Source organism: Chrysoperla carnea, chromosome 2 (assembly GCF_905475395.1).
Source record: "Chrysoperla carnea chromosome 2, inChrCarn1.1, whole genome shotgun sequence".
Taxonomy (NCBI): Eukaryota; Metazoa; Arthropoda; class Insecta; order Neuroptera; family Chrysopidae; genus Chrysoperla; species Chrysoperla carnea.
This window is the reverse complement of record NC_058338.1, coordinates 37,009,460-37,032,244: the sequence shown is the minus strand read 5'-3', so window position 1 is coordinate 37,032,244 and position 22,785 is coordinate 37,009,460. Positions and strand designations below refer to the sequence as shown.

The following is a 22,785-nucleotide window of genomic DNA, read 5'->3' as shown; positions in this document are numbered from 1 at the left end:
AACGAGTTGTCACACGTATTTACTTATTTATCATTATTTTTACTAGTTTATAGAGATAAAGTTGTAAGGAACAGTCTCTCAAATTTCCAGCTGTTATGAAATTAAGGTCAAATACCACGTTTGATCCTAGATCTAAAAATGAAAAGATAACGATGGAAACGGAAATTCGTTTTAGTACATCATTACTAGGAATCAAGAACAGTAAACAATAATATGAGAGTATCCATAAAAATAAAGAGAGTCCCGAAACCGAGAGCCGAAGACTCCCATCAGAGTACGAGGGATTGATGGGTTTAACGGGAAGAAAATAACAAAAAGAGAGGAGGATACTAGGTGTTGTATACAGAATCGAGGGCATAGGAAATTTTCTATAGTTTTTGGAATAGTTTTGTATAGTTTTTTATATCCAATGATTTTTTACATTAACTTTGAAAATTATTTTTTACGAAAGTTGAAATCGCTCAACAAAGCGAGCGGGTAACTGCTTGTATTTATATATTAACGACAGTTATTATTTTTAGAAATTATCTGTCGAATTTAAAATGAAACCACTGTATACAAAAATAATTCTTTGTATATAGGTAGGTATAAATGTACTTATACACATTATACATATATATTTTAAATAGACACTGATTAATTTACATTTTCTTTGTTCATATAAATTATTTTTAAAATTTTTAAGTGATTTTATTTTTGTTTTAATTTGTTTAATTGATGTTCGGATGTTGATTTAGATCAGTTCAATTGAGACCTTTAATATTCAAACAATCAAGTCTTTATTCAAGTTGAAAAACAATAATTATAATCATTAATGACACAATAATCATTACAAAATCGATCATTTCGAAATATTAAGTCGAAAATGCACAATTTTTAATTAATCTTGTCACTTCTTAACATGATAAAGAACAATTTCTCAAAAGTTAAATATTAAATTTTTAATTTTTTTTTTCTGTAGTGCCTCAATAATCTTAGATTAATTTGAATAAAATAGTATGTAATGATATAAATTGACGTAACACAATTGTTTTATACCAAAATCGATTTCTACCAATCGGCAACGTTTATAGAAATAACATCATTTATGCTTAGATATAAAGCTTTTGGTGAAAAAATGTAAAATTGTACAAACATCTAGCTTCCCTTCTTGATGTAATCCTAGATCCACACCTGCTCAAAATTCTCCCGTCTCTCTGCTTGGATATAAGATTAATTAATTATATTAATAAATTATATTAAATATTAAAATATATTATTTTGTATAAACCACTTCTGTTTTGAACTATCACTGATTTGAACTATTACAAATCTATATATTTCTAATGATAAAACAAGATTTCATTGCACCACGTTAGTTTCGTTTCACATTTCGCACCCAGAAATGCTTTTACAAGTTGGAATAATTATTAAACAGTCCTTTGGACAAAATTAGATTACTACAATTTACAGACAAAGTTTTTTTGTTTGTCGTTTTTACATAACTATAATATTTACCAATCTATTAAATTTGGTGGGAGCGCAAATAATTACATAGTACATTATATGATTTGATATATTGCATGATTTTATTGCGTTTCCACCATTTACTTACATTATATCGATACATACCCATATTTATTCATTTATTGTTTAATATTTCATTACAAATCGCTTAGAAAAAATTGTGAAACATAGGCATATGCATTTATAATATATAAAAAGTAGTAATGTGACTCATTTTGAAACTGAAAACCTTATATTTCCAACCTTAATCGAAATTTTGAAATAAGTGAACAATTTTGATATTTTATTTGAATTTTCCATTGACCTCGTAGAGGGTCCCTTTTCGATGGTGAGATCCTTTTTTTTAACCCCGCCAATTAAAAGTTTTTAATGTAATTATGACGTCTTACATATAATGGTGGTTGTCATTTAATAATTTTAAAATGTGGGCAGATTTTAAAAAAAAAATGAAACTCATCGCTGAAATCTTTCTATTATCGGAAGTTTGAACCGTAAGAGCTCTTGTGATAAAAGTTTAAAAGAAAGATTAAATAACAAACTCTTTTTCATTTGAGTTAAATATTCAAATTTTCTAGAAATCTCTATGGTAGAATTTTTTATTATGGATAATTTATGTTAAAAAAAATATTATTTTCAATATTTATCAATTAATAATTTGTTTTCCAGTGCGGTATTAACAGAACAGTATTAAATGATTACGAAAATGGTCAAATTAATTATGGTTACCAGAATAATAATGAGTCAAATTTTATATTTACAATTTAAATTTCTGCTTATTGTTTTAAGTTAAATCAATGCATTTTTTTTTTTGATAAACGAGATAAACTTTAATTAATTAAAACTAATTTAAACCAAATGAATAAACAAAACAAAAATAAAATCAGTAAATAAAAATTTATGTGAAAATCTGTACAATTTTTCAAAAACTAAATGGTATAAATTTTTTCACGACTACCATTATGCTCTTCGTCTATAAATACTTTTTTATTTGTGTAATAATGAACTCTAATATTATTAATCTTTGACAATAAGATCAAATAAATAAAATATTATATAAATTATCCATTTAAATAGCTCAATTAATTCGATAAATATGCCTAAATATTTATAATCGACCGAAATAATACCCTTTTTAACTTCCCACTATAAGTTATTGTAATGGACCCGATTTTCGAAATCGAAATTTTCCACATATCTTTACGGTTCACGGTTAGGATAAATCATTAACACCAATTTTGAGAAGAAGTATGTGGATGTATGTTGTGTGTGTGTGTGTGATGTACGTCTGTAGATATTTTTTTCGTCGTCGATATCGCGAGGGCGAATTTCTTTACAAAAAAACAATTGGCGTTGGCTTTTGAATATAATTCTTTATAAGGAAATATTTATTATTTTCAATCTGTTTTAAATTTAAGTGTGTTTTTAAAGTCGATCTAGAAAAACCCATTATAAGTAACAAATTTCTTATGTATAAGAATTAAGAAAGATATTATGGTTTTATTCGTGGTACTGTTACCGGTTGTTATTGCAAAGTATAAAAATTGAGATTTAAAACCCTCATCTTTTTTGTTGTAGATTAATCACGCTGCTCTTGTCATTTGTTGATAAAGTCTGGTAAAAAGTAAGCTCTAGTTTAATATATTAGTAAATTTTACCTATTTCCTGCTAATTTCCCGTTTTTATTTCAGGCAAATGTTGTAGGCTACGCTGTAACTCCAGAAAATTGTTTTTATTAAAGAAAAATTTGTGCTTATAAGGATATTAATAATTGAATTATCTATTGTATTAAAACAGAATGAAGACAGCTTATTAGCTACAACTTCCATGTACATATATCATTATGGATGTAAATTGATTGAAGAAATTCCCATTATGAATATAAAATAATTGAAACACATAGATATAAAAACACATAAGATAGAATGAAATGGAAAATAAATAATTATCTTAAATAAGAAAAAAAAAATAAACAGATCACTGAGACAAACTGACTTGAAAATTAAGACAAAAATAAAATATATGAAAACTAAATGTGAAAAACAAGGATAGTAAAAGTGTCTTAAATACCAATTAAATAAGTAGGGATATATAGACACACATACAAATGTATAAAGACACCGAAAGACAGACATTATTAAGACTCATCCATATATTACAGGAAAAAAAGTGGGGATATATTATATGCATCTCTTTAAAATTATCTCTATCTTTTTGAGAAGATTTCAAAGATTTTTAGCGGAAAATATTTTCAGTAGACGATGAGTTTCATCAACGCATCAATTTAGTGATTTCTTATATGTATGAGTGATATTCTTATCCAATTTTCTTGTGTTTTATTTCGTGTTTCTTGTTTTGTTAGTGAATTTTCATGAAGAAAATGTCAACGTATATATTACCCAATAGTGATTCAGATTCTCCACAATATTTATCAAATCCTGAAGAGCTATCGCCAACGGACTCACAACAAACAATGGATTATCCACATTCTCCAGCGGGACAATTAATGGATTTAAGTAATTCTGGTGGTGGTCCGAACAAACTCATTTACATACCGGGTAAATATGAATCAGAAAATTATCATCACATACAAAATGACTTTAACGGGGAAACCGATCATCAATATAACGACTTAAAATACTTTCAAAATAATTATAAATTAAATTATCAATATGATGATATCGATCCAAATTATCAATTATCAAACCCACAACCCGTGATTCATCAACAATACGATCATGAGGAATCATCACCAAGGTACATAAAACAGGAATACGTACAAATGGATACAAATGAAATTGTATGCAATAATAACATACAGAAAACGTCACAAAAACCAGGTGGTCCTGGTGGACGTAAACGAAAAAATATTTCATTCGAGTCAGACGAAGATAGTTCAACTTCGTCGTGTACGACAACAACAGCGCGTGGTACGAAATCACGTCGAAAATCACCACAAACCTTTGAAGATTTACAAACGCAACGTGTTATTGCAAATGTGCGTGAACGACAACGTACACAAAGTTTAAATGAAGCTTTTGCAAGTTTACGGAAAATTATACCGACTTTACCATCTGATAAATTATCGAAAATACAAACATTAAAATTAGCTGCGCGATATATTGATTTTTTATATCATATTTTATCATCATCAAATGGTGTTAACGAACAAAATGGCGGTGGAACTAATGAAACTGATATTTTAGGTAATGCTTGTAGTTATATGGCTCATGAAAAATTAAGTTATGCATTCACTAGGTGGCGAATGGAAGGTGATTGGAGTTCACATTAAACTTCTATTTGTTCTTGTTCTTAATAACTTTCATTCCATATACAAATACCAGTGCCTGTAATTCAAACTTTTCGGATTGCCGAGTGCGTGCTTAAATATTTGATTGAATGCTTTTGTGCGTGAATCGTGCAACTTTTCGTTGCTACATTATTCAAAAATCAAGATTTGTAGGTATATATTTAAAAATTAAAAAAGGTTTAGATTTAGGTTTTAATAGTGTAAAGTTTTGCTCTGTCATGAAAAAACACTGTACCTAGGTACTTTTAGGTACAGTTACAAAAATCCTTTGGCTTGTTAAAATCTCATTTAAAAATAAGGTTCCATTAAAATTTGTCTATTTTAATTCATTATGCCGATATCATTGATAGACGAAGGAATTTATCATTTTACCGCGAAAATTTCTAAAGTAAGATGGATGATCATAATGCGGTTTTTTGAATTTGGTTCTAGAAGTTATTTATAAGCTTTGTGAACATTGCAAATTATGGAGCGATAATTTTTCTCGTTTGTGCATTAAATAATGAATTTTTGTACATATTTTGTATAATTTTTACACATTATATTAAGTTTTATCATGAAAGGGCAAACAGATGGAAAAATCAAGTTTTCATCGATATCTCAAAGTTATAAGTTATTTCCCCTTTATTTTCTGTATCTATTGAATATTTTAATTAATGACTCATTCCATTTGCAAATAATAAGTTTTCCTACCTCATATATCGATGAAATGTTTTTTTAGAAATTTGTCGAAGACAAAATTCTCTGTATCTTTATATATAAACACTAAACAGCCACTTTTAAAAATCAACACGATTATTATTTTTAGAATTTTGGCGATGAATCCTGAAAGTTCATTCTATTATAACAAAATACTATTTGAGACATTTTTTTTAAATTTCACAAAGACTTTATTCTTTTATTTTGTTAGTGATTTATATTCACTCTGTAACTCACAAAACATAAATGCCGGAAACTACTTGGGCTTTCTGATTGTTTTTCTATATTAACAACATACATTCTTCCAAAATGTACCAGGTTTTATAAACTCTGAAAGTGAGTTAAAGCTCTGAATGACGGCAATATCTGGTGTAAATGTTCACGTTCTGTCGATTAATATATTATTCTTATAATCTTAATTTTTATAGATATGTATGTACGGACTGAAACTCCGCAGCGGAAATTTCTTCTAATCTTTTTAGATCTTTTTAAAATTACAAATTTGTCTGTTAATCAAACATATTTAGCCACCTTCAAAGCTTTCTTGTTTTTTCATAAATATCTTGGAAACTGTTCTTTTGTTTATAGCAAATTTTGCCATAAAGAATAATAAAATGACTGCCCCTTACATATTTTGCTAAATTCCTTATTTATAGAAATACAGAGAGAAGTTTGATAAAGACTAAAATGTAAGGGCTGAGATCAGATAGTGTAAGATATTTTTTATAACATAGATCTACAAAAAGTTGGAAATTCATGCTTGAGCTTAAATAAAAAATGTTGTTTATATTGGCCCTTTTTAAAGGACTTTCCAGATTCTATAAAACTCTGTTTGATAATGAAAAAAGAACTTTTAAATAAAAGAAGTTAACTTAGCACAAAAATAACGATTTACAGATACAAAGATATTTTTTCATGAATATTACAATTTCGTTAAATTACTACAGTTTTTAATTGTTATGTTATATTTTAGAAAAACAGCGCCAAATTTTACTAAATTTAGTTTTGTGTTTATAACTATATTAACTAAGTTCATTCTCAAATATTCCTGCAGATACGTTATATTTTTAAATGTAAAGATAAACACTTTTTTGCAAATGGAATAGTTAATTATTTTTGTACATATTTGTGCCAGAGTAAGAGAAAAAAGCGAGTCGTTTTTAAAATTTTTATATACTCGATTGCAAAATAATTATTAATATCTCTTGCGTAACAATATTCTTGCGCTATTTTTCACATGGAATTTTAAGGGTAGATACATTTTGTAATCTGGTATTATCAATTGTATATGTACAGTATTATTTCAAAAAATTTATTTATAATAGGTATTAAATTATTGCTTTTTAGTTTTTTATAAATAGTATTTTATAACTATGGTTAATTTATAACTAATATTATTTTCTATTCAGGATTAAAATTATTTAAATTTTTAAAAAAAGTCGTAAAAATTTCATTTAATTAAATTCTATATTTCAAGCGTTGAAAACAAACTTTATTACGTCGACAAAATTATTTTAAGAATTTAAAATTTCTGAAAAATAAAACGAATATCTACTGCTAAATCTCAAGAATTTTTGGTTGAGACAAATAAAGTAGATTATTTGTGCATTGAAGTACTTTCAATTTTTATATTTTGCAAGTCTTTTTTTAAGACCGTTTTTAGGAATGACGTTAAAATAGTACTACTCTTTCTACAAATTAATATTATATTTTTCAATGGTTAACCTATGATTAATTATTTAACACTCAAAATTCAATTTTCAAATAACACAAAAACGTACTTTAAAATAATTTCCTTGGAAATTTTTAGAAAATAAAACGGGTACTTAAATAATGTAGGTTAATAACTTGTCTTAAACCTCGGAATATTTCACTAGGGAAAAGTAGGTAATAATTGTTTATGTTACAAATTTATCGCAAACTACGGCAAATATGGACTATAAATATTGAATATTCTTCAATTGTACAAAAATAGACAATTATTTTATAGTTTTTTTTTTTTTAAACTTATCTGCGCCAACACCAACAATAAATTTGTATTTTAGCAAACCAAGTTAGCAAGTTGTTTATACTAATATTAAACTATGGAATCAGAAATTTTACAAATCGCCGGAACCAAGACCCGTTAAAAATTTGAAATTAACAAGTATTAACAAAAAAACCAATCCTTTATATCTTATAACTACTATTGCTTTTGTTTAGTAGATTATATCGATAATAGGGATTATGCTAACTAAAATCGTCTAAAACTGTTCGATTTATAGTACAATATCCATTGTAGGTAAAAAAAATTTTAGAAACTAATAATTTATTGTTAATAAGCAGTAAAAAGCCACTGCATGTTCGTTATGTCATGACTATAGCATATGGACGAGTCGTTCTTTTGTAAAATCATTTGATCACTGCGAGGTTTATTTTATAAGATTCGACATGCATTTCCCTTCGTAGTCATTATAAACAGACTGCACTGAAAATTAAAACGATTTTGTGTTAATTTTAAGTTATATTTTCTCCAAAAATATATGAAAGTATAGACTTATGTACTGCATCGAAGGTTAACGGGGGCCCCACCTGTGTTATAAATTCGTTTCATGATCTACAAAACATAATTAATGGGTTTTTAAAGATTTTTTTTTAGAAATTAGAAGAATTTTTTTAACAATTCTAATTTATCTACTACACATTTATGACCACTAGTTGAAGCTACATGCAAATTTTCCCTATCTTTTATAGTTCGAGAGATAATAGACACCAAAGTTTTGTCTTAACTTGCGCCCTCGCGGATAAAAAGTGACGTTTACGAAAAAATGTTTCAAACAAAATTTGTTTATTTTTTTTAAAGACACATTTTTTACATTTTAATTTTATTGTTCTATCTCTAATGGTTTACAAGACCATGTGATTGGTCCTACGTACCCAAGACCTTGACCTATGTTGGTCATTCGCGAACTCAACCTCATTTATTATGTCCTGAGCACCTTATAAATTAATTTCAGCTAAATATCTCTTTTCGTTTTTTTCGTGCTTCTAGATGGACAGGCAGACAACCGAAAATCGACTCATGTGGTAATTTTAAGAACACCCATACCAAAATTTTGTTCGTAGCATCAATATTTTTAAGCGTTACAAACTTGGGACTAAACTTAGTATACCTTGACATAATTCATATATACATGATATAAATATATGATGAGGGAGAAATATGACTTTCTTTATTGAGATCTGCTGCTCATGTAGTTTTATCTTCAGAATTTAAAAAAAGTATATTCATATAATTTTTAATTAGTTTGAACTAAAAACGACGTTGAATATACTTTAAAATAACAAAGCAATACACTCAGCCAATATACATTTTGAATAGGGAGGGAACTGATATATCTTTCATTTTTACATTTAATTTTATGTGATACCCATTTTTAAATCCATATAGATACGTTGATTTTAATAAATTTATGTACGTATATTAGTTGCATCCTCCCTCTTTGTTTTAAATAACGAATATACAATAACATCGACTCATCCGAAAATAAAACACCTCTATCTGCCCTTGAATTCATTATAATAAAGAATTTTTATACAAAATATCCATCGTGATTCAGATTTAGATAAAAGTAATTTGTTCATCATTTTCAAAGTTAGACATATTTATGCCGCCTGTGTTTAGTCATACGCTAGCGTTAAAACTACTGTGCATATTTCTATTTGTAATCTAAAAATGGCAAATAATTCAAGAATTACAAAGCTTGATCCTGTGCAGTCATAAAAAGTTTTTAATTCAGCCTATCCTACCTTAAAAATTACTCATTAATTTTTTAGCTTAAATTATTCAATTTGATTAAAAGTCATTTAAGTTTTCTCAAACCCTCCATCACATTTTTAGTAGACCTACTCGAGTTCACTAAACTTCAAGATAGACCTTGGTATTTCTTTCTTGATGAAAGGCTTGTGAAAAATACAAAAACCTTTATACACACGCTGCGCACCATCAAAGAATCGCGTTTCAAAAGTTTAATAATGTAGCGGGCATTCAATCATAAAACAATTACCAGAAATAATGTTTTTTTAAACGTCTTCTCTATGGTGCATTTTTGCATCTCTGATTTTTCTCGTTCAGCGTTTTTTTTTTCTCGAAAATTATTGTTTCTTCGTAGAAATCAACTTACAAAATTATGATTCTTTCTATCTAAGTTTCCCGAATTCAGATAATGTTAAGTGTTGTTAGTCAATTTTCTAAATGAAAATTCAGTTATTGGTGTTGCATCAAGATAAAGTTTTACTAAAATGTCCTAAAACAGCTATTTATCCTGCAGTATAATATATATCGAAAATTGTCTTCCTTACAATTGTAATGTTTTATGCACTCTTGTAGCCCCAATTTTAGTTCGATAAGCATGAAATTTGCTACTGAAACGCTTTCCCTATTTGAAAGCCCAAGTTTGTTAACGTACAAGATTATTGGGGTGCTTAAAAAGCTCAAAGAAAGGACGTCCATTTCTTGATCTTAATTGAATTTTTTAATGTTACTCCATTCGGAAAATATAGCCTTATAAAACTAATTTTTTCTTTATGTAACACAACTTCTTGGAAAAAATATAGGAAAAATTAAAATATAACATTTTATACATGAAATTTTTCCTTTTAAAAAAATTTCGAATTTTCTCCTGTAGTATTTACTAATTTATTAGCTATAGCAAGAATATTTCTTTGTGGTCTTCCATAATTTCCTAACTTGGAAAATAGAGATAATTGTTTGCTTAAACCTTGGCATACAAAAATTAAATCATAAAGTAATAAAATAATATGAATTAAATTTATGCATCAAATTCTCAAATGACTATTTATCGTGAGAAAAAAGATAATAAATTTTCTGTTTAATTTATTAAGTTTAGAGAATAAACTTAATTTAATTACTCACAATATAAGATGTATATATGCGAAAATAAAAATACTTTTAATTAGTGGAAAGAATACTTACGTCAATTTGGCGGCCATTTACATAAACACTACATTTTCCCATTAATCTGTGAATAATATTTATATAGATTACAAACATACTTAACTTTTTATACAAAAACCTATCTCGTAAATAATTATTCTATAAAAATAATTTATATGATAAAATAGGTTCCTTCGAAACCAATTTCCAAAGTTGCCTGTGCAGCCTCACACGATTCATCTGTCAAAGAGTCTAAATTGTGTAGGTGCTTATTTTACTTACATGTTTTCTACTAGGGTTAAAAAATTTTTAGAAATTATTGGTTTCAAGAAATCATATAAAACTAGAAACTTCCCAGAAATCATATACAAACAATATAGGATTTTATTTGCAAACGCACCTGCGCCACCAGCAAAATACGACGATTGGTCATTACGATGATGCAATATACAGGATGTCCCAGAAATAACGGACAGTCTTGTTGATCAGGTAGAAAATAAAATTCCTCTTTCATTTTTGATCCTATGCACTTACAGCCGCCCCTTCCTACACATTCACACACTTACCCGCGTATGCGCTACCCGCGTACACGCTAGCGTAACTTTGATACTCGTGTCTCACTCTCGCCGTTTCTTACCAACACCCCCCCCCCAATGTCTTGTTTCTGTAGCGAGCTTCTGATTGGCTATTCTTATTAAAAGCTAATTATCTGTGCATCGGATCAAAAAATGGAAGAGGACAAGGGCGTCCGTTACTTCTGGAACACTCTGTATAAAACGCAATCCTACATTAGGTCAAAAATATGTTCCCTAAAGTTTTGTAAGAGTGTTTTGTAATTAATCACATTAAGATTATACTATTCTATATTTACTTAGTGCGAAAAATCCTGAAGAGGAGATTTGACCGACATAATCGATACTAAAAAATATTTACTTTTTTGCTGCTTTAGATTGCCTTTGCCTTTGAAAATTTAAGATATAACTTTTAAAGCGAGTTTAGAATCAAATTCGAAATTAACGCATCTAAGTTTATTGAAAAATTTACTTCACATGCACTTAACAAAACTCGCTGTCACCCAGTGTAATTGATCAAAGGTACAATGGATTCCCCTATAATTTATTTGATTCATGGTCATTTTATAAATATGGCGATGTAAATAATGATTGGATCTGATTTGTAGAGAGCACATAAAAACATATATAGTATACAACTATATAGATAATATTATATTATTTCATATCTTTATATAATTACCTTCCATTAATTTTATTCTAAAATAATATATGTGGATATGATTTGTCAAATGAAATGTGTATCATAGGATATATAAACTAACTTATGTCGCCACATAAAGAGACCGGCAGCTAGTAACAAAAATTTGGTGTCAATTGAATCGTGTATGATCTTCAGGATTTTTATTATTTGAAAACTAATGATAAACTTTGATATTTACGAAAAAATGTTTCAAACAAAAGTTGTTATTTTTTAATAAGAAACATTTTTTACATTAAACTTGTATTCTCTCTCTAACGGTTTACAAGATGGATCCTGCGGACTCAATACCCAATTGGCCTATGTTGCTCATTTACCACCTGAACCTCACTTTTTTCGTCTTGAGCACGCTATAAAATTTTCAGCTTGATATCTTGTTTCGATTTTGAATTATCGTGATCACAAACGGACAGGCAGGCAGACGGACAGCCGGAAATGGACTCTTTAGGAAATTTTATTAACACCTACACCAAAATTTTGTTCGTAGCATCAATATTTTTAAGCGTTGCAAATTTGGTACTAAACTTAGTATATCTTGATATATTTCATATATATATATATATGGTATAAAAACATGATTTTTGAACCCATTCGAGAGTAAAATTATTGCATTTTTTTGTACGTGTTGTGTCTTTCGCAAACGTAAAAAATTACTGATACGAAAATCGAAACATGAAAATCGAAATTCATAAAGATTGCGATTTAATATAATCAAATCATCAAAAAGTAGCTACCGTTTAAACAATAAACATTCTATTGGTATGCCATTCTATTGATGCATTATTTCTTTTTGTAGCTGCAGGTCTAATTCAGAGAATATAGAATGAATTTATTTTGTTTAGTATATAAATTTTATATAAATTTTATTATATGATTAATATTTATATTAAATATTGTTTGTTATTTAATTAGTTTAAACAAAATATACTCTACAGCATCAACGCATTTCAAACGTCCTTTATGCATTATAATATGGCTCAAAATGTAGTTCAAAAATGAATAAAAGATCTCAAAATGTGGAACTGTAACCCAACACAAATTTTGGGTAATCATATTTATTGGGATCTACTCACAACTATTAACCATACAATTTTCTTTCTTAAATCTGAATGAGATCTTTATTCTGTGATCCTGTTATCTATGATAATTAAAATTGCAGCCAACGATGACGAACGTAGAAGCGATCTTAAACAATTTTCATTTTATATTGAAGCAATGTTCCCTTCTAAACAAAAGATTAAAACATACCTATAGAATACATCATACCTCAAATAAGACTAGAGAGTATTACTATATTATTTGATGAAAAGTTTCACAAACGGAGTGAGTTCCCCTGTGTCCCTGTCATAGTCATATGTCATAATCATATGATGCATATGAGATTTTGTGTCTGCTATTATATTTGTTTTGTACAAAGAGGTTATATACAGTTTTGTATTATTTTTTCTGAAAAATAAAAAAGTGTTTAATATGGAGATTTGCTTATTCTCCAATATGTTTTAAACTTTTAACTTTAAATGTATTAAATAATATTCCATAAATCGTTTTTTAACTATTTACTTAATAAGAATAATGTAAACAATATGTTGCCAATGGCATATAGATTAGACAAGGACACAGGGGAACTCACTGGCAGTCTTCTCTCTCATTCATCATATGGCAAGTTGCTGTACAAACTCTTTCATTTAAACACTATATCTGTTTACCACTATATCTGTTTAACACTAGATCTTTTTATGGCAGCTAAACAGCTAAGCAAATCCCAAGTTTCTGGTGACTTATTAATTTAGACACAGTTTTCATATTATAATACATACTCAATGCATTAAGTCTTAATTTGTGGAAGGATTATGTTCGGGTTGAAATTAATTTCAATATATAAACCTGAAAACTGACTTATCATTAAATATTACATAGCAAACAAGTAGATTCACGTTAAAATATTTGAACTATACTAAAGCATCATATTTTAAAATATATTTTGTTCACATTTACATAAATTGAAAACGATATATATTACTTTCAATTTGTTACGCCAATCAAAAATCTGTTCAACTACAAACTAATTTTAATGATGTCTTTTTGAAAATATTTTTAAAAACATTCTTTTTTGAAATAGTTCAAATGTTATATAAAAATGTTTGTATCTTCCTACAAAAATTTGTTGAACACGCCTTCATTTTACGATGATTTTAAAAACTAAGAATATTTTCATTAAATCTATTTTTCAAAAAAAATGTCAGTTTCGGGGAAATGTATTTATTTTCACGAAATAAATCTTTTCGGCACTGTTCACTGTATTTGTAGACAGTTTACTGTATCCAATAAAAATATCCAAATGGTAATAATTAATATAAATTTTTTAGCAATCAAGTTGGATAGTCTTTTGAGTTCATATAAAAAAAAATTAAACAAATTTGAGTTAATCATAAAAACACACAAAAATTACTGAAAATTACCTACTTTTCATCTGTTTTTTACGAGTAAAATGATAAAATTTTCGTGGCGAATTTCATTTATCTGAAACACATTAAAATAATGCAGGCTCTAATTTTTTATAAACACCTGAACCAAAATATTGAAACCACTTTGGCAGGAAATTATACAAAAATGATATAAATTCAAAAATTTCAATTTTAATTTTTTACATTAGGTACTAACTTATAAAACCAAGCTTGCATTACTTTTATATCGCCTTCAAACCAAATAGAAAAACACATCAGCTCAGGTATATATATACCAAAAGTTCAAAATTGAATAAGCATCCAATAAATTTATATTATCTGTTGTATAATGGAGGATGATTAAAATTTGTACCAATCAAAATAAGTTTTAAAACAAGTTATTTTACCTGAATAGACTTTACCTGTTGTTAAATGCAACAAAACCATTTTTATGGAATTTTTACGCCTTTTTTGTATAATTTTTATGAAGTAAAATTATGGAATTCAAAATAATTAAGAATTTTTAAATTATTCCAACGATAAAAAATTATTGAACAAACAATAATTAAGTTTTTCACATAAAATTCGATGTACTATTAACAAAATTCAAGACAAATATTTCATATTCATTATCATAAACTCATACAATATTTTCAGAAAACGCATTGTGTGTATTCATCCTTGGGTGTTCACGAAATATAATGATTCCTGTTATTAAATTTGTTTATCCAATGAAAGCATCCCGCAAGATTAAATAGGAAAATGACCTGCTGTGAAACTTCCAACCCCCTCCTAAAACGTTCTTTGGATTATTCTGATCAAAAGCTCTCACGGTCACAAAAATTTTTAACAAGTAGTTTTCGAGCTATGGGCAATCAAAGCTACGAATATATTAAAATTTTTGTATATGACTAGAAAAATGTTTTTCTATATAATTTTTTCAAATCACCCCCAAAATATTCTTCAGATTGTTCTGATTAAAACCTCTTACGACCACAAAACTTCTAAACGAATAGTTTTCGAGCTACGGTTGATCAAAGCTACTGATACATTATAGTTATATAGCTCGTAGCTCAAAAACTATTCGTTAAAAAATTTTGTGACTGTGAGAGCTTTCGATCAGAACCTTCCAAAGTACATTTTGGGGGCTGTTTGAAAAAATTTTACAGCAAGCCATTTTCTTAGTCATACAGGTATTATAACTATAATAAATGTGTATCTTTGAAACGCTCTTAGCTTTAAAACTACTCGTTAAAAATTTTTGTTGCCGTGAGAGCTTTTGATCAGAATGATCCAAAGAACACTTAAGAGTTGATTAGAACAAGTTTCACAGAAAACCATTTTCCTATAAATCTTGCGGGGTCCTTTGTTGAAAAAATTGATTTTGTGTGCCTTATCTCTTTAAAATTAATTAATTAAAATATTGCTTGATAGCGACAAAACTGTATAAGCGTTGAAAAAAATACAAAAAAATCGTGTGATGTAAGAATTACTACAGGGTAGATAATTTTAACCTTTAATGAGCCATAATGAGCCAAACAAACAAATATTAAAATTAAAACATTAACGTAAATATCTCACTCTGTTCTTCGAATACGATAATTTTGGACTACCTTGTAAAATTTATACATCAAAAGATTTAAAATGCAAACTGTATGTATGTATGCCCTTGTTTCTTGGGTTTTTTTTCTAAAATTATAATAAATGTACTATAAAAAAATAATTTTAAGGATTAACAAAAAATATATTAATAAGCAACACATTCCAACTACAGTAAAGAATTAAGAAACACAAAAAATATAAATATAATAAATTATTATGAATAATAGATCTAATAAACATTTAATTCAATCGCAAAATGTGTATGTCAATAATAAATCAATTTTTTTCTATATATGAGATATTAAGTATATTTAAACTTTGTAAAATGTAATTAAATGTATATAAAAAAAATATATATATATAAAGATAATTTTTTTTTAATTTTTAAATATAAATGTAATTAATTTTCTGTGATATTTTAATGTTTTTTTTTGTAGTTTTAAGTTTTTGTAAAATACAATTTATGTTCGTATAAATAAAATGATGATGAACTAAAAGAATTATGGTGTATTTTTTCTTTGGTTTTTAGTATCCCATATTTTTCGATCCATTAAAAACACACAAAAATTTTCCCACCGCTAACATGAGATTCTTGAACAAGGTGACAAATCGCTGTAATTTTGAAAAAGAAATATTGTATGTTGTATAAAAATAAAAATCCAGTTTCAGGTAATGAAAAATGAAAATCCAGTTTAGGATAACGTGATTTGCAAAATCACGTTATCTAAAAATTAATAATTCACTATGGTAGCAAAGAGCTTCCCATCCACATAGCGGTATTTAATAGACATAGTTGACATATCGGTGCATTTTGTCCTACTTTTAAAAGTTTTCGGGACTATAACAGGAGAAACCTTACCTCTTAGACTATATAGATTCTAGCGGCCCCGACAGACGTTGTCCCGTGAAAACGTAACTCCAATTCATTAATACCTATACTACGTTTAGCCTGTTCGCTAAACCCATCCCGCTAAACGCCAATTTAACTCCTATTTATTGGAGTGGCCTGACCTTCGGCCTGGCCTGGCCTTTGATAGTAGAGCTCGCTGCGCTCCTACCTGAATACTATTAAAAATACATAGTACACATAGTATACATAATGTGATATGATTTATATGCGCTCCCACCATTTAATGAAATTTCAGTTTTTTGGTACGGAGCCCTCAAAAACAGTTGTACTGGACCAAATTCTAAATCTAAACCATCCTCGATTCCCCTTGAACTCGCACAAAAAATTTCATAAAAATCGGTCCAGCCGTCTAGGAGGAGTTCAGTTACATACACACGCACACAAGAAATATATATATAAAGATAATGTTATGCATTTTACAAATAACATATTTTTCTTTGCATACTACAAAGAATTTTTAATATTTTTATTAGGTACATAATAATTTTTTGGTACACTGCATAATCATCATAAATTTTTGAAATGTACTTTCTTATTTTATATAATTGTCATTTCTAAAAATAATACCATCAGAAGTTTGTTGGTTTCTTTATGAACAGTTTGCTTTTTATCTGTTCTGGTTCTCTTACTTGAAAAATGTAAAGATTAAATTTTAATATTGAAAGCTATCAGATTTTTCTTATCTGAAGCATTCAAAAATTAAATTATTTATTTAATAAAATCCAAAATACTTTTACTAATTCATTTCAAAATTGATGGAGCGCATTTCTAGGTCATACTCGCGTTCTTCATCTTTGCCAGAAACTAGACATTAGATCTAAAATAGTGAGCCTACTCATTAATTGGAATTAGCCTATTCAAGCAAAGAAACTATTTAAGTTCTCTAAAGAGTGCCTGGGAAAAGTGAATTATTATTTTTCGTTCGATTTCGTTTTTTTTCTCCACTTTAGATACAAACCTGTTCGGCCTGCCGATAAATCCAGCGCTGGGGGTAAGTATCGTATCCTTTTATTATATTTTTATTCATTTAATACATTAATTTTATACGATTAAAATAATGAATTAGCTTAATTGATAAAATCAGACAATAAATTATTTCGTCTGTATGCATTTGTTACTAACATTTCATTCTAGGAAGGATTTAAAAGAAAAAAAACATGAGTACTTTGATTGTACATTTGGATAAATAAATTTTGTAGACTTATTATAATGCCCACTTTTATTAAAAAAAATGTACATTAAACATATATTTCATAACAAATTCTTTGTTGAGTCTTTTATTAACATATTATTAAGATTTATAACTTAAAATAAAAATAAAAAATTGAAATTATCAATCAATATTCTTTAAAAATGTCATTCATGACCAAGATATTAAAAGTTTAATATAAAAATTTTTAAACACTTGCCTTGATAAGTTCGAAGATGAAATAAGACTTTTTTTTGAGCTCTTTTCTCCAATGCCAAAACCAGAAGCATTCTGTCTGCCCGGGAATTTAATAACGAAAAATTTATATGGACAATAAGTAAGGAAAAAAGGCATGCGTATAAGCTCTAAATAATAATGGCTAGGAATGGCAAGAGTGTATTTTATGCATCACTGATTTTACGTTTTAAGAAGTATTTTATACCGCTGGCTAAGCAATGGAATAGGAAAGCAGCTAAAAATCATTATTATTATATCCATAGGTATAAATAGAAAAGATGAAGGATCTGCAGTTTGCAGAGAATCTAGTGTTTATTTCTTGCAGAGAATCCAGTGTTTAACTATCATTTACTTTGGATGATTCTCATGTTATATACACGGTTATTATAAAAATAAACCTACCGTTTCAAAAGTTTTGAAAAATACAGCAAAAAAAAAAAAAATTCGGTAGCCAACAAACCAGTAGTAATGTTTAATATTTTTAATATTTAAAAACAAAAAATTAAAATAAACATTGCGTTTGTTTAATTAATATCGTATAAACAAACAATTTTTATATTAACTTTTTTTATTTACTTCGAAAACTATATACAGACAATATTATTTTTTATGTAAACGATTCTACACACAATCATTAAAAAAATGCTTCTAGAGTTTTGTTTTTTTTACCATATAAAAAAAAATACTAATTTTTAAATATTTAGACAAAAAAGGGTAAAGACATGATGAAGAGTGTCTATTTCATTATAAACAAAAAAAAATGTTTAATGGGTTAAAGGACAATTTATTAAATAATTTTTTTGTAGCCAAAAATTTTCAAGCCGCTAAACTTGATCTCTCTAAAAAATTTCGGCTAATTCACCTCTTTAATGAAGGGATTTCCAAATATAATGCCATTTTCAGCTAAAGCTTTCTAAAGGTTTTCTAAGAAAAGCTAAAAGATACAATAAAACTTTAAGCTACAAAGTTGATCCTCATAAAAAGCTAACAGTCTATTAAAGCAAACTGGAGAACTAGGTCCAACCTGATGTCAGAACATCATGCCCCCATCAAGCTCTGCTACGTTTGTTTAAGTTATTTTTTGATTGTTTAGCCTGCAAAACGAGCTATTAACCATAATAGATTAAAATAGTCCAACCTTTTTACGCCACAGCTCTCCTAAGAAAAGGCTACCATTAATTTAAAATAGTTACTCAAAATGTGAATGTTTAATCATACTTGAGATTTGTGTTTCGAATTTTATTTATAAATACTGCTAGAACTTGGGAAAATGAAACGAAAGATAGAGTAAAATTTATCGATATATACCTTTGTTTTTGAAATGTTGATGATAAAGATTTAGAGAAAACCACTTCAACTTCGGCATGCAATTTCATCACTTTAAATGTATTTTATGGAAAAGCGAGTGACGCTTACTATAATATGACTATAAGTTTTCCAAATTTTTCTTAAGAAAGATTCCCTTTTAACAGCGAAACGCAAATTTTAACAGCCCAATTTTTTTTATTTCGTGAGGGATGTTTAAAAATTTATCGTCTTATAAAGGGCATTAATGAGAATGCATATACACAATTTAAATATTTTCTTTCCTAAGAATACGAAATTTTTTTGGTCCATCCCGAGGAATGTTCTTAAATAGTTATTATATCTATTGTGATCTCATAAATTTAAGACCATAATATTATTAATATAAGGTTCGTTAAGTTGTTAAAAATTCACTAAGAGAAAAGAATTTTATGACAATCTATGTCACCACTCACCCTTCATTAAAAAAATCCATACTTAGGTAGGTACATCCGTTTTTGTCACTGGAATATTCGAACAGATGTTTATTTTATTTGAATTCAAATTTTACATGAAGAACCTTTTTGAAATTTTATCTTTATGTTTTTTTTTTGAGGTAGAGACATTACACATACTAGAACAAGAAGTATTCGAACATTAAAAAATATACAATTTATGTTATTTTATGGATTTTCAATTACAGTAGAGTCTTGGATATGTATATTGAACTTTGGGACACTATCATAAACATCGAAAGGTTGAATAACGTAATTATGGAAACAAACATAATGGTAACATTGCTGATTGTCGTGGCATAATTGAAGGACGATATTAAAAGAATTGGCTACAGGTATTTTTTCCCTTCTGCCATTCACAAATATAATCATTCCATACTTTTCCGAGGGTTTCAAAAAGCCACCATACTGATGCAAGGCCCCCCGACGATCAGCGTCATGACCATCATTTTCTTTTAAATAATAACGTAATTGAATCGATTAAAAAATCGCCAAACTGATAAAAATGGATCGAAATTTTGTTTATCCCAGTCTACAGAGTGCCAAAACAGCAGGACTTGGTAGACAACGTTAAAATAAGGGTAATTTCTCACAGGGTGTTGAAATTTTGGAAAAAAGGACATTTTTGAGAATAGGTATTGCTAAATCGGATGCTTAGAAAAATTGAATTTTTGATACATGATATGACCAAAAAATCCTTCATGATTTAAAGTTTATGGCGATAAATTACAGAAATCAGCGGCGTAGACTTGGATGTGCTTAGCCCAATGCCAAAAAATTCTCTTGCTTGCAATGAACCTGTATCATGTATATTGTGTACAGTTATATTTTTTTTAAAGCAGATTTATCACCAGTGATAACAATTGGTACCAGTGGAAACAAGCAAAACTCTACTTCCAGAAGCCTATGTTTAGTTTTCTCTCGCCCGAAGAAGATATTCCTTATTGTTCCAGAAGTACTACAAGTTGTTTTATTCAATTGGAATTATCTGGGAAACGACTGTCCATATGGTAGTTGTTTAATAATACTGTTTATTTGCTTATTTTTCATCTAGGTTACTAGTTGATATCCGCCTGTTGAGTGGGGTGACAAATTTTTCTTTACTAAAATAAAAGTCCACAAAAGTCTCTGATGCACCTATAGTTATCTAGGTCAGCGGACAGAAAAGTTGACTATTTACACATAAATTACAGATAACGAGCTGTTCAGGGGGTCTTCGAGCAATACTCACATACAACATGTGTTTTATTATATATCTCTTATTTATAATATAATGCTTCACTGCACTTCCACCATAAAATGCAAAATAGAAAGTTTGGTGTTTAACGTTGAATTTGTATTTTAAATTTTGAAATTTTTCTTCGATTAGAATCGACACAAAAAGACACTAGGTATAAATAGCCCTGCGTGGTTCAGACTTCTTGGTCAATTTTCTTTAATGGCTATAACGCTCGAGGATCCTCAGTTTCTCTTAAAAGAAATAGATGAATTAAAAAAAAACATTGACGATTTTTTAATAAATGAAATATATAAATATATACTTTCTGGCCTAACTTTTACTCGAAAGGCAAAATTAATTTTCCAGATAAACGTCCCCCCCCCCCCCCTCACCAATACTTTATTTATTTTAACCAGCTTTTATATATGCTTTAGGAGAATACGTTTTTGTGTATACAAATCCGTTTAATTTACACATAACGTAAATAATCAGAAATGAAAAGGATATTGGGGAAGGCTTTTGCCTTTCATATACGAGAAGAGTTAAAGTAAAAATCGAAAGCAAAAATCAGAATCCATTTAGCATGAGTCACTCAGTTACAAAAAAGAAGTTTAGATATATTATAGATTTTATTCAAAAATCGTGAATTTTGACATTTCAACCCCTTGTATTTTAGAAAGTATGGATTCCCGAGAATTGCTGCCGTTTAAAAAATTGATCAGAAAGTCCTAAACTAAATCATATCAAAATTACAGAGCTTTTTCACAGAGTTTAAGAGTTTCATGTTCCAGTATCGGTTCTTCGTCTTAGTTTTGATTCAAATACTCTTAGGTACATGAAATAAATCAAACACACGAAATTGTTTTAAAATGCAGAATACGATTACATTCTCATTACATATTTATAAAGTTAAATCGAATAACATACAATTTTTATTCATATTTTTCAGTCTGTAGTTTGTTATGCCTTTTATCGAATAAACAAGTGTCATTTACACGTACAAAGCTTTGAAGTTTCAATAAAAGTAAACAAAATAAATGCATATATACATTTCTTGATGCACCACAGAGAAAGACGAACATCTTATAGGATTTTTTTTTATTGTTTTCTAATGAAAAATTACTTTTAAAAATAACAGACATTTTGTTGACATTTAGAATCAAAATAATTACCATGTATTTATGTAAACAAAATTGAATCATTACTTACTCAAATACATACATATAATTTTACGAAAAATTTTAACATGTACGTATTTATAGACAATGCATACCATAAAAGTCTATTAATGGCCAAGATTCTCACAAGATCCGAATTTAAAAATGAAATCAGCCGTGGATAGAGTCTGGTGCGACCCTTGAAGTCCACACGAATAACTTTCCATCATAATTAAAAGTTATAAAAAATTTAAAAAATAAAAACATGACCGACTCGAAACGACTCAATCAAATGTTATGCAATTATTTTCGGATCATATTGTCGTTAATACGGTTAGATCGGCATCTCAACGAAGTCGATATCAAGATAAAATTTAAGAAAAAGCTCGTCCGACTTGAAATGGTTCGACCGAATGTTATGAAATTATTTTCTGTGTTTCTTCTAACGTTTCTATGTTTACGTATTAGAATTATTTACGTACTTACAATAATTTTTATTAATTTTTTT

The 22,785-nt window shown here is 27.9% G+C and overlaps 1 protein-coding gene across 1 annotated transcript; it reads left to right on the top strand.

Annotated features, from left to right (window-relative positions):
* Positions 1-3,883: 3,883 nt before the first annotated feature.
* Positions 3,884-4,904, top strand: LOC123292663. The gene has a single exon (XM_044873376.1). The coding sequence runs from the start codon at positions 3,884-3,886 to the stop codon at positions 4,793-4,795; it is 912 nt and encodes a 303-aa protein (XP_044729311.1). The 3' UTR covers positions 4,796-4,904.
* Positions 4,905-22,785: the final 17,881 nt, after the last annotated feature.

Coding starts and splice junctions, on each gene's coding strand:
- LOC123292663 (XM_044873376.1), top strand. CDS start 3,884: ATGTCAACGTATATATTACCCAATAGTGATTCAGATTCTCCACAATAT.